Raw genomic sequence first — 12,645 nt, 5'->3', positions numbered from 1 at the left:
AAGTTTCCTCTCCCACACTGGCACAAGCAGCCTTGTAGATCCTTCCCAGGAAAGAGGACAGTTGCAGCAATACTATCAGATGGGATTTTGCACAGTGGTGAGGATCTACCAGATAACTGGGGATGTGCTCATTGCTACTGTTACGCTGACCATTGTCCAGAAAATTCCAAAAGCTACAAAAACATCTTCCCACTGCCCTACCAGGCAGGGTCTCTTACTGGGTGAGTCCAACAGGGATCAAGTGACAGCCTGGTTTTGCTTGGGTGAGTGAGGTCTGGGAGCTACAGTCTGTCCGGGCCCTGTCATCTGTTGTCTATCATCACAGTGGTCTCCTCTCATATCAATCCTGTCCTGGTTAGTATCAGCCTGTTTTTCAATCAGTGTTTTCTTCTTTCCTGTCTCTGAGGGTTGGTAGTTCCTGTAATTGTGGCAAAGATCAGAAATGTGTTGCACAGGGCTTCATGTTGGCAAATGGGTGGCATGTGCAGCCACATCAGTGCAGTATTGGCCAACCACTATTTAGGCTATTCAGTCCAACTGGTCCATGTTTGTGTACCCATCTTGCATCATCTCTGCCTATTAGCTTACTCTTCTATTCCTTTATGTATGTAACTTAACTGCTTCTTTAATGTATCTATGCCGTTCACCTAAACAGTTTGATGTGATAGCACAAGGTAGCTGCAGTTGTAAGGAAATCAAACAATTTCAGTAAGGTGAGATGGATTCTGCTGTTTGATGTTGCTGCCATTTTGAAGCCTTATTTTATCCAAGCCATAAATCTGAGTAATCCATGACGTATTTGATTTTTGCTGTTGATTCAGTTATTTCCTTGACCCTGTAGATCTTTAAGCTGCTCCAGGCCCCGTTCACAGACAGCGGTGATGGCCCTATGCTGAGGTTGGAGGAGCTCGGAGATCAGAGGCATGCTCCATTCCGCCATATCTGCAGGCTGTGTTACCGCGTGCTGAGACACTCCCAGCAGGACTACAGAAAGAACCAGGTATCAGGGCTACGTACTGAAACTCATTGTCACATGGCCTCTAATCTTGATGTGACCTGTTATTGACGTGAATCATTCTAAATTAAGCATCCCTTTCATGTGTCACAAATGCTGGAAACGTTTTAGTTGCCTTTGAAAAATTAGGACAGCATTCAACTTATACCTCATTTACTGAATAATGTAACTTGAAAGAAAGCTTTCAACTAAAATTTGAGACTGTTTAATGCTTTCATTTAATTGTAGCTAATGGATATGAACTTGGATGTTATATAGCAGGAATGCTTTTCATAGATTCACATGGATGACAATGTGGCAAAATACAAAAGCATCATTTCAAAATCACTAGAGTCAAAGAGATGTACAGTATGGAAACATACCCTTCGGTCCACCCTGTCCACACCGACCAGGTATCCCAACCCACTCTAGTCCCACCTGCCAGCACCCGGCCCATATCCCTCCCAACCCTTCCTATTCATATACCCATCCAAATGCCTCTTAAATGTTGCAATTGTATCAGCCTCCACCACATCCTCTGGCAGCTCATTCCATACCTGTACCACCCTCTGCGTGAAAAAGTTGCCTCTTAGGTCTCTTTTATATCTTTCCCCTCTCACCCTAAACCTATGCCCTCTAGTTCTAGACTCCCCGACCCCAGGGAAAAGACTTTGTCTATTTATCCTATCTATGCTCCTCATAATTTTGTAAACCTCTATAAGGTCACCCCTCAGCCTCCAACGCTCCAGGGAAAACAGCCCCAGCCTCTTCAGCCTCTCCCTGTAGCTCAGATCCTCCAACCCTGGCAACATCCTTGTAAATCTTTTCTGAACCCTTTCAAGTTTCACAATATCTTTCCGATAGGAAGGAGACCAGAATTGCACACAATGTTCCAAAAGTGGCCTAACCAATGTCCTGTACAGCTGCAACATGACCTCCCAACTCCTGTACTCAATACTCTGACCAATAAAGGGGCTTTAAAAGAAAGTTTGCATTTACAAATAGATGTCTCCATTTATAGCTTGCTATAGAAGATAGCACAATGGTTGAAAAGTTACTGCAGGATGGTTTGAATTTTAAGATTTCTTTCATGCTTGGAGCTTTTTAGGTGCACTGTTTAGATGTTGTATGTTTAGTTTTGAAACCGCTCTTACTGGAATGCTCTGCTTCCTAGGAATACATAGCAAAGCAGTTTGGCTTCATGCAGAAACAAATTGGATATGATGTGCTGGCTGAAGACACCATAACAGCATTGTTGCACAATAACCGTAAACTCTTGGAGAAACACATCACTGCAGCTGAAATCGAAACTTTTGTTAGCCTGGTCAGGAAAAACCGAGAGCCAAGGTGAGGTTTTTTGTTATTGGAAGCAGGGCAGTGTTTGGTTACGGAGTCTGCAACCAGTCCATTGACAAAGTTTAAAAATCACACAACACCAGGTTATAGTCCAACAGGTTTAATTGGAAGCACACTAGCCTTCGGAGCGTTGCTCCTTCATCAGGTGAAAGCTAGTGTGCTTCCAATTAAACCTGTTGGACTATAACCTGGTGGTGTGTGATTTTTAACTTTGTACACCCCAGTCTAACACCGGCATCTCCAAATCAGTCCATTGACAGACTAACTGACTTTTCTTTAATGACTGTTAAGCACTGACACATTTTTCCTTTAATTGGACTGTTTTCAGTGGAACATTGAGATAGGACTGGAGTTAATGCAGGTTCTACATCTGGCAACACTGTTTGTGACTGTGACTGTTGACTAGTTGTGTATGGGCTTGGGGTTGATGCAGCCTCAGGAGGCCCAGTTAGTGATAAACATTTGCCTCACATTGAACGTTGCCTTCTAACTATGAGCCGTAGAGTACTTGCTATGGTGCTTCTCCATAATTATTTACCACTCTTTCTGTCGTCATGTGTTCTTGATCATCGATGCAGACTGCCTTATTCACAAGTTAACTTTAAACCTTTCATAAAATAATTCAAAAACAACCTCTGTTTCACCAGTTGAATTGTTTTTCTTCTGAAAACTTCAATTTTTGTCAAATGTGTTTCTCACACTCAGCTGTGAAGCATTTCCATTTAAATGAATGGAAAATCATTTGGCCTGCCCTTGAACCATTTGCCTCCTACCCTTTTCCCCACAACTTTCACTTCCCGTAGCCTTAAACAAATTTCAACCGTAGCTCTGCTTCCTTTTTCCCCTAACTGTCTTCCTCCTTCATTTCTTCCAAATCTCAGCTCATCTTAACTTGCACCTTTTTTCCCCTGCCTTCTCTCCATTAGATTAGATTAGATTACTTACAGTGTGGAAACAGGCCCTTCGGCCCAACAAGTCCACACCGACCCGCCGAAGCGCAACCCACCCATACCCCTACCTTTACCCCTTTAACCTATCACTACGGGCAATTTAGCATGGCCAATTCACCTGACCCGCACATCTTTGGACTGTGGGAGGAAACCGGAGCACCCGGAGGAAACCCACGCAGACACGGGGAGAATGTGCAAACTCCACACAGTCAGTCGCCTGAGTCAGGAATTGAACCCGGGTCTACAGGCGCTGTGAGGCAGCAGTGCTAACCACTGGCTTATTCCTTGGCTTATTTTGTGACCCCTTCAGGTATCTTGGTATGGTTCCATTCCACTTCACATTTTCTGGATAATTTTATCTTTGTTGTACTGTCTAGAATGGGATGATTTTTATCTTCCGGAAGATGCTTCTGACTGCAGTCTGACTTGTGAACTGTTTCTTCTTTTCAGGTTTCTAGACTACCTCTCTGACCTGTGTGTGTCCAACAACACAGCCATTCCAGTTACCCAGGAGCTCATCTGCAAGGCTGTGCTGAATCCAGCTAATGGGGACATTCTTATTGAGACAAAGTATGTTGTTTATTGCAAATAATGAAACTTGCTGCTTCTGTCATTCTTGTACTTGGGTTCAGGTGGCTTGAATGTGGGGATCGTTTTAGGATGAAGGTGCTCTACTAATTTTAGCTTCAAACCTGGCTAGTGTGTTTCTGTGGCCTTAAACTTGTCTTATCCATGACCAGTGCTTATGCAGAAACGTCCACCTTCTGCTTTGCCTGTCTGTCAAACTTGAGTAAATTTCCAGAGTTTGAGCAGTCAGGCATTTGGTGCTTAGTAGGGTGTGTTCTGTTAGCATCTTTTTATATGTAGTTTGTTCAGCCAACTGCAAGAGACAAAAATATATTAAGTTACACTTATTTCAAAATACATTATTTGTAAATTATTTAAGTAAATGCAAAACAGTTCAAGTACAGATTTTGCGGAAAATACAGGGAAATTCTAATTTCTCATTAGAACTCAGTCCAGTTGCAGCAAAAAAAAAGCGTTTTACAAACATGAACCTATTTCTATTCCAAATAAAGCTAAAACATAATACTCTTGTTGTACTTTGGCACAAACACCTTAGACTGTGGTCTTTCTCCACTGTGCCTTGGCAGAAGCTGCCCCAAGCTTTAGTGCATCCCTTAGCACGCAGGCCTGCAGCTTGGAACGTGCCTGCCTGCAATGCTTAATCAAGGTCAAGCTTCAGGTAAACCGAAGAGTCTTTCACTGAGATAATGTTCCTCTAGGTGCAGTTGATGTTTATCTCCGTGCATGTCCCAGGGAACACCCTGAGTAGCAGAGTCCCACATCACAGAGCTGCTTGGAATGAATCTCAACAAAAACCACTGCATCATCTTTGCAAAGGAATGTTCCAGAAGGAGATGTGTGACAGTGTCACCTGCAGCCACTCCAAGGGTGGCTTGTGGTGTAAGAGATTCAGGTGTACGTGAAGGATCTGATGGGCAGTGCCCTTCTCACCACCAACCAAGACATGTCCTGTGCTTGGAAAATTCTGGTGATAAGGCATTCTGCAAAATGACCGTGACAATCTGCTCAGGGAACCATGCGAAAGAGTCCACATTCTCCTTTTCCCGCCAGGTCTTGAGGACGTTATATGCTGTCCATTGCCTGATGGAATTGTGGTCCAAGATGTTTTCCTTTGCAAATTTTTCCCTGAGATGCAGGTGATACGGAATGGTCCAACTACTTGGAGTTTTCTGGGGCAGCGACGCCAGTCCATTCCTTTGCAACACTGGGGACAGGTAGAACCTCTGTACATAAGGACCCTTGGTGTTTGTGCACTGAAGGTCTACACACAGCTTGATGCAGTTGCACACAAAAGTGGCCATCAGGATGAGGGCGATGTTGGATAATTTCTCTCCCCCACCACCACCTCCCTTATCCCCTCAAATCCACAGTTTTGTACATGGTATTCCTGTGGACATGGTCTCTCTTAAATCGCCGGATGGTATTGAATTTAAGTTACTTTACTCAAGAGTAAATCCAATTATATTGACCTTTGCTTGAGGTTAGTGTGTCGCCGGTACCTGAGCTGTGTTAGACTGTGTTTAGTACTCATTCAAATTTGGCAATAGAAAAGCAATCAGGAATTTGCTGGTGTTTTGAAATGCAGGCTTCGAGGACTCAACTGTATATAACATCCAGTTCTTGTACTGTTGCAAGCAAACCAAGGTATACATTTAATGTTGCCTTCACACGTTAAGAAAGATTGAGGATGAGGACTGGGCCCTTGCTAGACCATGAGAATATAGCTGATCTCTAATCAAAGGAAGTGATCAAAATGGTCAGAATATGTAGGTGGTGTAAATAAACAGGAAGCACAAGTGTAACACCCAATGACTGGTTCACTTCAAAGAATGAAACAGTGATAGTTTAAAGAAGTGCTTCATTTTCAAGTGACTAGTGAATGATCAGTGAAAGAAAGGGACTTGTATGAAAATTGGAGCTTAACAAACTCAGCAGTACCAACCCAGCTTATTTTGAGTGATTGTGCAGGGATGTACATTCTCTTACAGCCTCGGTAGAGATGGAATAATGTATTTCTGAAATGCCTCATTATGAAATGAGTGAAGTGTTGAAGTGGGTGGGTCCAATTGTAATCAAACCATGTCTTGACTGTCCAATTTATTACCTGGTGCAAATCTGCTGTATGTCATATATCTACATTATCGATTTTTATTCTGCGATGGAAGCTGCTGATACTTGGGCAACTGTTCCCTTTGCAGGCTAGTCTTGTCCAGAGTGGAATTTGAAGTGGAGAATGGTGGGGAAAGTCGGCTTGAAGTGGGTGAAGATGAGGAAGTTTGGCTCTTCTGGAATGACAGCTGCAAAGAGCTACGCAGCAAGAGTATCCGGGAATTAGCTCAGGATGCCAAGGAGGGACAAAAAGAGGACCAGGAGGTTCTCAGCTATTATAGGTATGTTTTCCTCACCGAAACCCATTTACACAACCTTTTTAGCTAATGTGACTAGAAGATTTAAGGCTGCTTTTGCACAACCTGGATTCCATTAGCTGACCCAGAGATGACATTGCAATTTAAGTGTCAGCCATGGCTTTGAGGTGGAAAGTTTATATGTTTGAGCCCCATTTGTATGGGGCAGGAAATCCAGGCCAATGCTCCTGTGCAGTGTCAAGGGACTGCAGCATTTTCTGAAGCGCTGCCTTTCAGATGTGACATTAGATTGCCAGATCCTGAATGACTTCAGTTTATTGCAAAGGTCTATTGGCAGTATTCAAGGAAAAACTAGGGCATTACCCACCCCCCGCATCCTAGCCAGTCTTTAATCACCCAACCCAATATTTCTCAAATCTATTATCTGGTCGTGAGATCCCCTGGCTGTGCACAAACCAGCTGCTAGGTTTCCTGAACTATAACCATGTATTTTTTGTTTGGTTTATGAAAGGCAGACTTTATTGTCAACACCGCCAATGGTGACTGCACATGCATATAAACACTAAGCAGAATGGGAGCTGCCAGGAATTAAGTTGGCACCGCCCATCTTATGCCTTTAAGTTGGTGCTGCTTGAAATGAACGTAGGAATTTGGAGTGGGCCTAGGCAGTTCAGCCTTTTGCGCCGACTCCATTTAACGTGATCATGGCTGATCTTATGCTGATCTCCATTCCACTGTCATGCCTACTCCCAATAGCCCTTTATCCTGCTTTCCTTCAGAAACGTATCTGTTTCTTGAATCCGTTGGTTAATTCTTCCTCCACTGCACTTTGAGGCAGGGAATTTCACAGATTCGCAACTGAGAAAGTTTCTCTTCATCTTAGTTTTGAACCAACCTCCTGTCGCTCTATATCTATGACCTTTAGTCCCACTGCAGCTGAGCAGTCACTGAGTGAGAGGGTAACCCCCCCCCCCCACCCCCCACCCCCCCCAAAATGACAAGAGGGCCAGGAACAACAATAGTGGCACTTTAACTTCAACTCCGAGAGCGCAAGCAGCTAAATGTGACTGAATTTGTGAGAGAAATATGACTAGTTTTGACTAGGTTAAAGTTGTGTTGCTCACTTCCTATCATAAAGTCAACAATGCTTCATGGCTAAGTGGATGACGCCTCCTTCCCTGTGGACTTCGACAGAACTACAATAGAAAGTTCCTCAAGTTACCTTCATAACTCCTAGTCACATGTTGAATGTGACAATATACAAGTTTTTATGTCAGATTGCTTTCTTGGCAAAGAGCCTCCATTCTTCAAAAAAGAAGAAAATTTCCCTCCTTAAAAGAGAAAAAGATTTCAATAGATTCTAAATCTGCAGCTGAATTGGCTCTGATAAATTTTGAATTATGTGTATCCCGTGCTCAGCACTAGAGGTGCTCCCATTTAACCATGGTGGAAACATTGCAATTTTTGCTGTTTATTCTTGGCTTTCGCAGTGAACAAACCCTATCTGTAAAATATTATGGGATGTCCTAAGGTCGTGATGGACAATTCATTTACACTAGTTTTGAGGTACAGGCTGAAATTTAAAGGCAGTAGCCTTTAGGGGTTGTCAGATTTTAACATTACCTTTTAGTACCTTAAATGATTTGTCTCCATATCTCACTGAAGATGCTTGAGCTGAGAATTTCTAACTTTTATTAGAAAGGCTGAGATTTTGTTGGTATCTTCAGTAAATGGGTCCTTTTTTATTTTCTGTCCATGTTTCCCTCCCCAGATACCAACTGAACTTGTTTGCTCGGATGTGCTTGGATCGTCAGTATTTGGCCATCAATGCAGTCTCTGGACAGCTGGACGTGGATCTGATCCTTCGTTGCATGTCCGATGAGAACTTGCCCTATGACCTCCGAGCCTCTTTCTGTCGCCTGATGTTACACATGCATGTAGATCGAGATCCCCAGGAACAGGTGACTCCAGTGAAGTATGCCCGCCTGTGGTCTGAAATACCATCCCAGATAGCCATCGATGAGTGAGTACTTGGAGCTGATTATTGTCTTTACATTGGGCCACAAACTTGGCTATTGGTAGAATAGCGTTGAAAATGTGTTGCTGGAAAAGTGCAGCAGGTCAGGCAGCATCCAAGGAGCAGGAGAATAGACGTTTCGGGCATGAGCCCTTCTTCAGGAAGGGCTCATGCCCGAAACATCGATTCTCCTGCTCCTTGGATGCTGCCTGACCTGCTGCGCTTTTCCAGCAACACATTTTCAGCTCTGATCTCCAGCATCTGCAGTCCTCACTTTCTCCTATTGGTAGAATACTCGTGTTAAAGCATTCTCAAATCACAGCTCAGGAGGAGGTCAATTAGCCCGCTGTGCTTATACCAGCATCATTATGGAGTGCCAGTTTCCGGCTTTTCTTCTCCTCCTCCTACCCTTGCATGTTATTTTTATCCAAATAGTCATCCAGCGCCCTCTTAAATGCCTGTATTGAACCTGCTTTCACCACATTTCTAGGCATTGTATTCCATACCCACATTACTGAGTGGGTTTTTTTCCTCACTTCATCCTTGCTTCTTTCAGAGATAACTTTAAATCTATGTTAAAAATCACACAACACCCAGGTTATAGTCCAACAGGTTTAATTGGAAGCACACTAGCTTTCGGAGTGTCGATCCTTCATCAGGTGATAGTGGAGGACTCAATCCTAAGGCCCAGAATTTATAGCAAAAATTTTGTGATGTAACTGAAATTATACATTGAAATATACCTTGATTGTCTGTTGAGTCTTTCATCTGTTTGAATGCCATGATAGTTTCACTTTTTTCATGTGTAAATCACAAAACTTTTTTTAAAGTTACATTCTCAGGTCAGCTGTAACAATGGGCGATAGCTAGACAATATGTTGAAGGTGTTAGCCCCCTGTGTTCTCTGTTTATGCCATGATGTTTAGATTGATTCTAATTTAAAAAGTTAGATAACATGGTTTTACATGAATTCATGCAGTTTTTGAGCAAAGTACAATGTAATTCTGCAAGTATAAATTGACCCCACACTGTCTGTCTGTCTGAGTGTGGGCACATGTCTTGGGTGGAGGTTGCGAGTGTCTGACAGAGAGAGTGTGTGTGCGCGTGCATGAGTGTAGAGTGGTCGAAGTCTGTGGGAGTGTGTGTAGGAGTGTCTGTGGGAGTGTGTGTAGGAGTGTCTGTGCATGTGTACAGTGCAATGGTGATCACCTCCTATTGTGACATGAACCCAAGGTCCCAGTTAAGGCCCTCCCTATGGGTACCAAACTTAGCTACCAGCCTCTGCTCGGCCACTTTTTGCTGCTGCCTGTCCCGAGGTCCGCCCTGGAGGATGGTCACCCGAAGGTCCGAGGTCGCATGTCCTGGACCACTGTTATCTCACTTTTTAGATTCGAATCAATCTAAACATCATGGCATAGACAGAGAACATCGGGGGCTAACATCTTCAACATATTGTCCAACTAATCCACATCATTCTTGTAATGTGGCATCCGGAACTGCACATGACACTCCAACTGAGGGGACTAACGTGCTTCTTCCGTTGGCCGAGTATGTTTATGCAAGTGAGGGGCTGATCCTTTCACACCAGGCAGATTTCCAACATGAGTTCCTGAGTGTAATGTTGTTGACCATTGCATCTCTGATTGAGGAACCTGGGCCACTCTGTGACCTCTGAGTGAATGGACAACTACAAGCATATGAGATGAGAAAGTGTCAGACATGCCTTTAATGCCCTTTGCTTAAAGAGTGCTCAGAGTGAGCCCACTTGTGAACAATGACCAGGAGGACACATTTCATTGCAGAGACATCATGTTGTCTGACAATACTGGGAAAGGGACAAGTCGCAAATAACATACTCCCATTGAAACGGTGTCAGTGATATGGTTTCTAACAGAAGCATTTAGCTTCGTTGTTCTCTGGTTTAGGTGTTTAACATGCAGTGTTGAGGTGGTGATCAGTACTTTCATTGAGAATGAATGATGCAAGTATTGAGAGCGACCCTTAACACCTACTGGTCAGTCATGAGGTACAGTACTTTTACTGAAAGGGTTTTTTTTGTAGTTTTACAATTGTAGGCTATTGAGGGCTGTTGTACCTTTTTCACTTTTGAATCTAATATCAATTCTTGCACTGTTGACAGTGAATTCTTGGCAATTGGTTAAACACCAGCCGATTACCATTTAAACATTAGCATGACTTGCTCCATTATAGTTAGCAGATCAAGACCATCATGGAAGTAAAATATCTCAGCCACGTAAATTGCAAACAGTCTTTCTTGAACAACAAACTCTTACCTTGAATATTCAACAGTCTCCCCAGCCAGCTTCCCCACCCTCCACTACCCCTGACCAGGAAATGCATTTCTCATGGAAAAAAAAGACTGGTTCGTATGAATAGCAACATGTGTTTTACTCATGGAGTTCTTTGTATTCAGACATGTCCTGTTTTGTTTGATTTAGTTATGATTCCAGTGGGACATCCAGAGACGAAATAAAAGAACGTTTTGCTCAGACTATGGCATTTGTGGAGGAATATTTGAGAGATGTTGTCTGCCAAAGGTTTCCCTTCTCTGATAAGGAGAAGAACAAGCTGACATTTGAGGTAGGTTCACACGTAGTCTAAGGATTTGATTGGCATCAATGAGTGCTGCAAAGACATGACTGAAACCAGACAGGGAAGCAACTCCTGAGGCATTGACTCCAGCAAAGGAGTGAAATTGGGCACATTGCATCTTTCCTAAAAAGACAAGTTGTTTGTGTTTTGCCATGCTTGTTGCTGACCGCAATAATCTTGTCAAGGAATTAACAAAGTATGTGAATCGAATGTCAAGTCATAACTTGTGTAAACTATGATGTTCCTTTCATTTCTCTTCACTCTGGCTGGCTAACTGCCATCAACATTTCCTCCAGTTCAGTGCAGGAGATTTGCAAGTCATTGTTTTTGGCACCAGCTAGTACGTATATGCATCTCCGTGTCTCCATCAGCCAGAAAATTTCTGGCTGGCCCTTGTGGTTCTGTGTTCAGTTATTTCTTGATCTGGACCTCAGTCTTTATCTGTGACCGCAACCACCTCTTGGATAAAACATTACACATTTCCCTCCCCTACTTCTCCCTAACATTGCTGAGCTTGTATTCCATACCATAATCACAGAGGGGTATTTGGTACTTCATCCCATTTCAGTCTAGTATTTGTTATGCCATTCAGAGGGGAATTTAATTCAATAAAATGTAATAGAATCTGGAATTTCACCATTCCATTAATGATGGGATGAATGGATTGTCATATTTAGAGTCATAGGGACGTACAGCATGGAAACAGACCCTTCGGTCCAACTCTCCCATGCTGACCAGATATCCCAACCCAATCTAGTCCCATTTGCCAGCACTGGGCCCATATCCCTCTAAACCCTTCCTATTCATAGACCCATCCAGATGCTTTTTAAATGTAACTTAACGAGCTTCCTCTGGCAGCTCATTCATGCACACACTATCCTCTGTGTGAAAAGTTGCCCCTTAGGTCCCTTTTTATATTTTTCCTTTCGCCCTAAACCTATGCCCTCTAGTTCTGGACTCCCCCACCCCAGGGAAAAGACTGTCTATTTATTCTATCATTGCCCCTCATGATTTTATAAACCTCCTGAGGTCATCCCTCAGCCTTCGACACTCCAGGGAAACCAGCCTCAGAGTATTCAGCCTCTCCCTATAGCTCAAATCCTCCAACCCTGGCAACATCCTTGTAAATCCTTTCTGAACCCTTTCAAGTTTTGGTGCCTTCTGCAAATTTACTAATTATACCTGCTATATTTCATCATGTACATAAATGATGAAAAGTAGTGGACTCAGCACCAAGCATTGCGGCACTGCACTGTTCACAGGCCTCTAGTCTGAAAAACAACCCTCCACCACCTTCTGTCATCTACCTTCGAGCCAGTTCTGTATCCAAATGACTAGTTCTCCCTGTATTCCCTGAGATCCAACCTTGCTTACCAGTCTCCCAGGGGGAATCTTGTCAAACGTCTTTTTGCCTGAAACGTTGATATTCCTGCTCCTTGAATGTTCCTGACCTGCTGTGCTTTTCTAGCACCACACTCTTGACTCTGACCTCCAGTATCTGCTGTACTCACTTTTGCCTCCATATAGTTCACGTCCACCAATCTGCCCACAATCCTCTTTGTTACTTCTTCAAAAAACACTCTCAAGTTTGTGAGACATGATTTCCCAAGAACAAAGCCATATTGACTATCCCTAATCAGTCCTTGCCTTTCCAAATACATCGAGGAGAAAGTGAGGACTGCAGATGCTGGAGATCAGAGCTGAAAATGTGTTGCTGGAAAAGCGCAGCAGGTCAAGCAGCATCCAAGGAACAGGAGAATC

General features: G+C 43.3%; 1 protein-coding gene across 1 annotated transcript in view; it reads left to right on the top strand.

The window, feature by feature from the left end:
• The window catches only part of LOC148147980 (inositol 1,4,5-trisphosphate-gated calcium channel ITPR1-like), a 211,736-nt gene extending 200,817 nt beyond the window's left edge, over window positions 1–10,919 (top strand). The window contains exons 16-21 of the mRNA XM_087994501.1: window positions 842–1,000; window positions 2,169–2,341; window positions 3,751–3,870; window positions 6,087–6,278; window positions 8,026–8,277; window positions 10,731–10,919. Of these exons, the coding sequence (XP_087850627.1) occupies window positions 842–1,000; window positions 2,169–2,341; window positions 3,751–3,870; window positions 6,087–6,278; window positions 8,026–8,277; window positions 10,731–10,893 (1,059 nt within the window). The 3' untranslated portion in view covers window positions 10,894–10,919. The remainder of the gene's footprint in view (window positions 1–841; window positions 1,001–2,168; window positions 2,342–3,750; window positions 3,871–6,086; window positions 6,279–8,025; window positions 8,278–10,730) is intronic.
• The last annotated feature ends 1,726 nt before the right edge of the window (window positions 10,920–12,645 follow it).

Source organism: Chiloscyllium plagiosum, unplaced genomic scaffold, assembly GCF_037043375.1.
Source record: "Chiloscyllium plagiosum isolate Xiang-an unplaced genomic scaffold, Cpla_swu_hap1 HiC_scaffold_14, whole genome shotgun sequence".
NCBI lineage: Eukaryota > Metazoa > Chordata > Chondrichthyes > Orectolobiformes > Hemiscylliidae > Chiloscyllium > Chiloscyllium plagiosum.
This window is presented reverse-complemented; position numbering and strand designations above follow the sequence as displayed.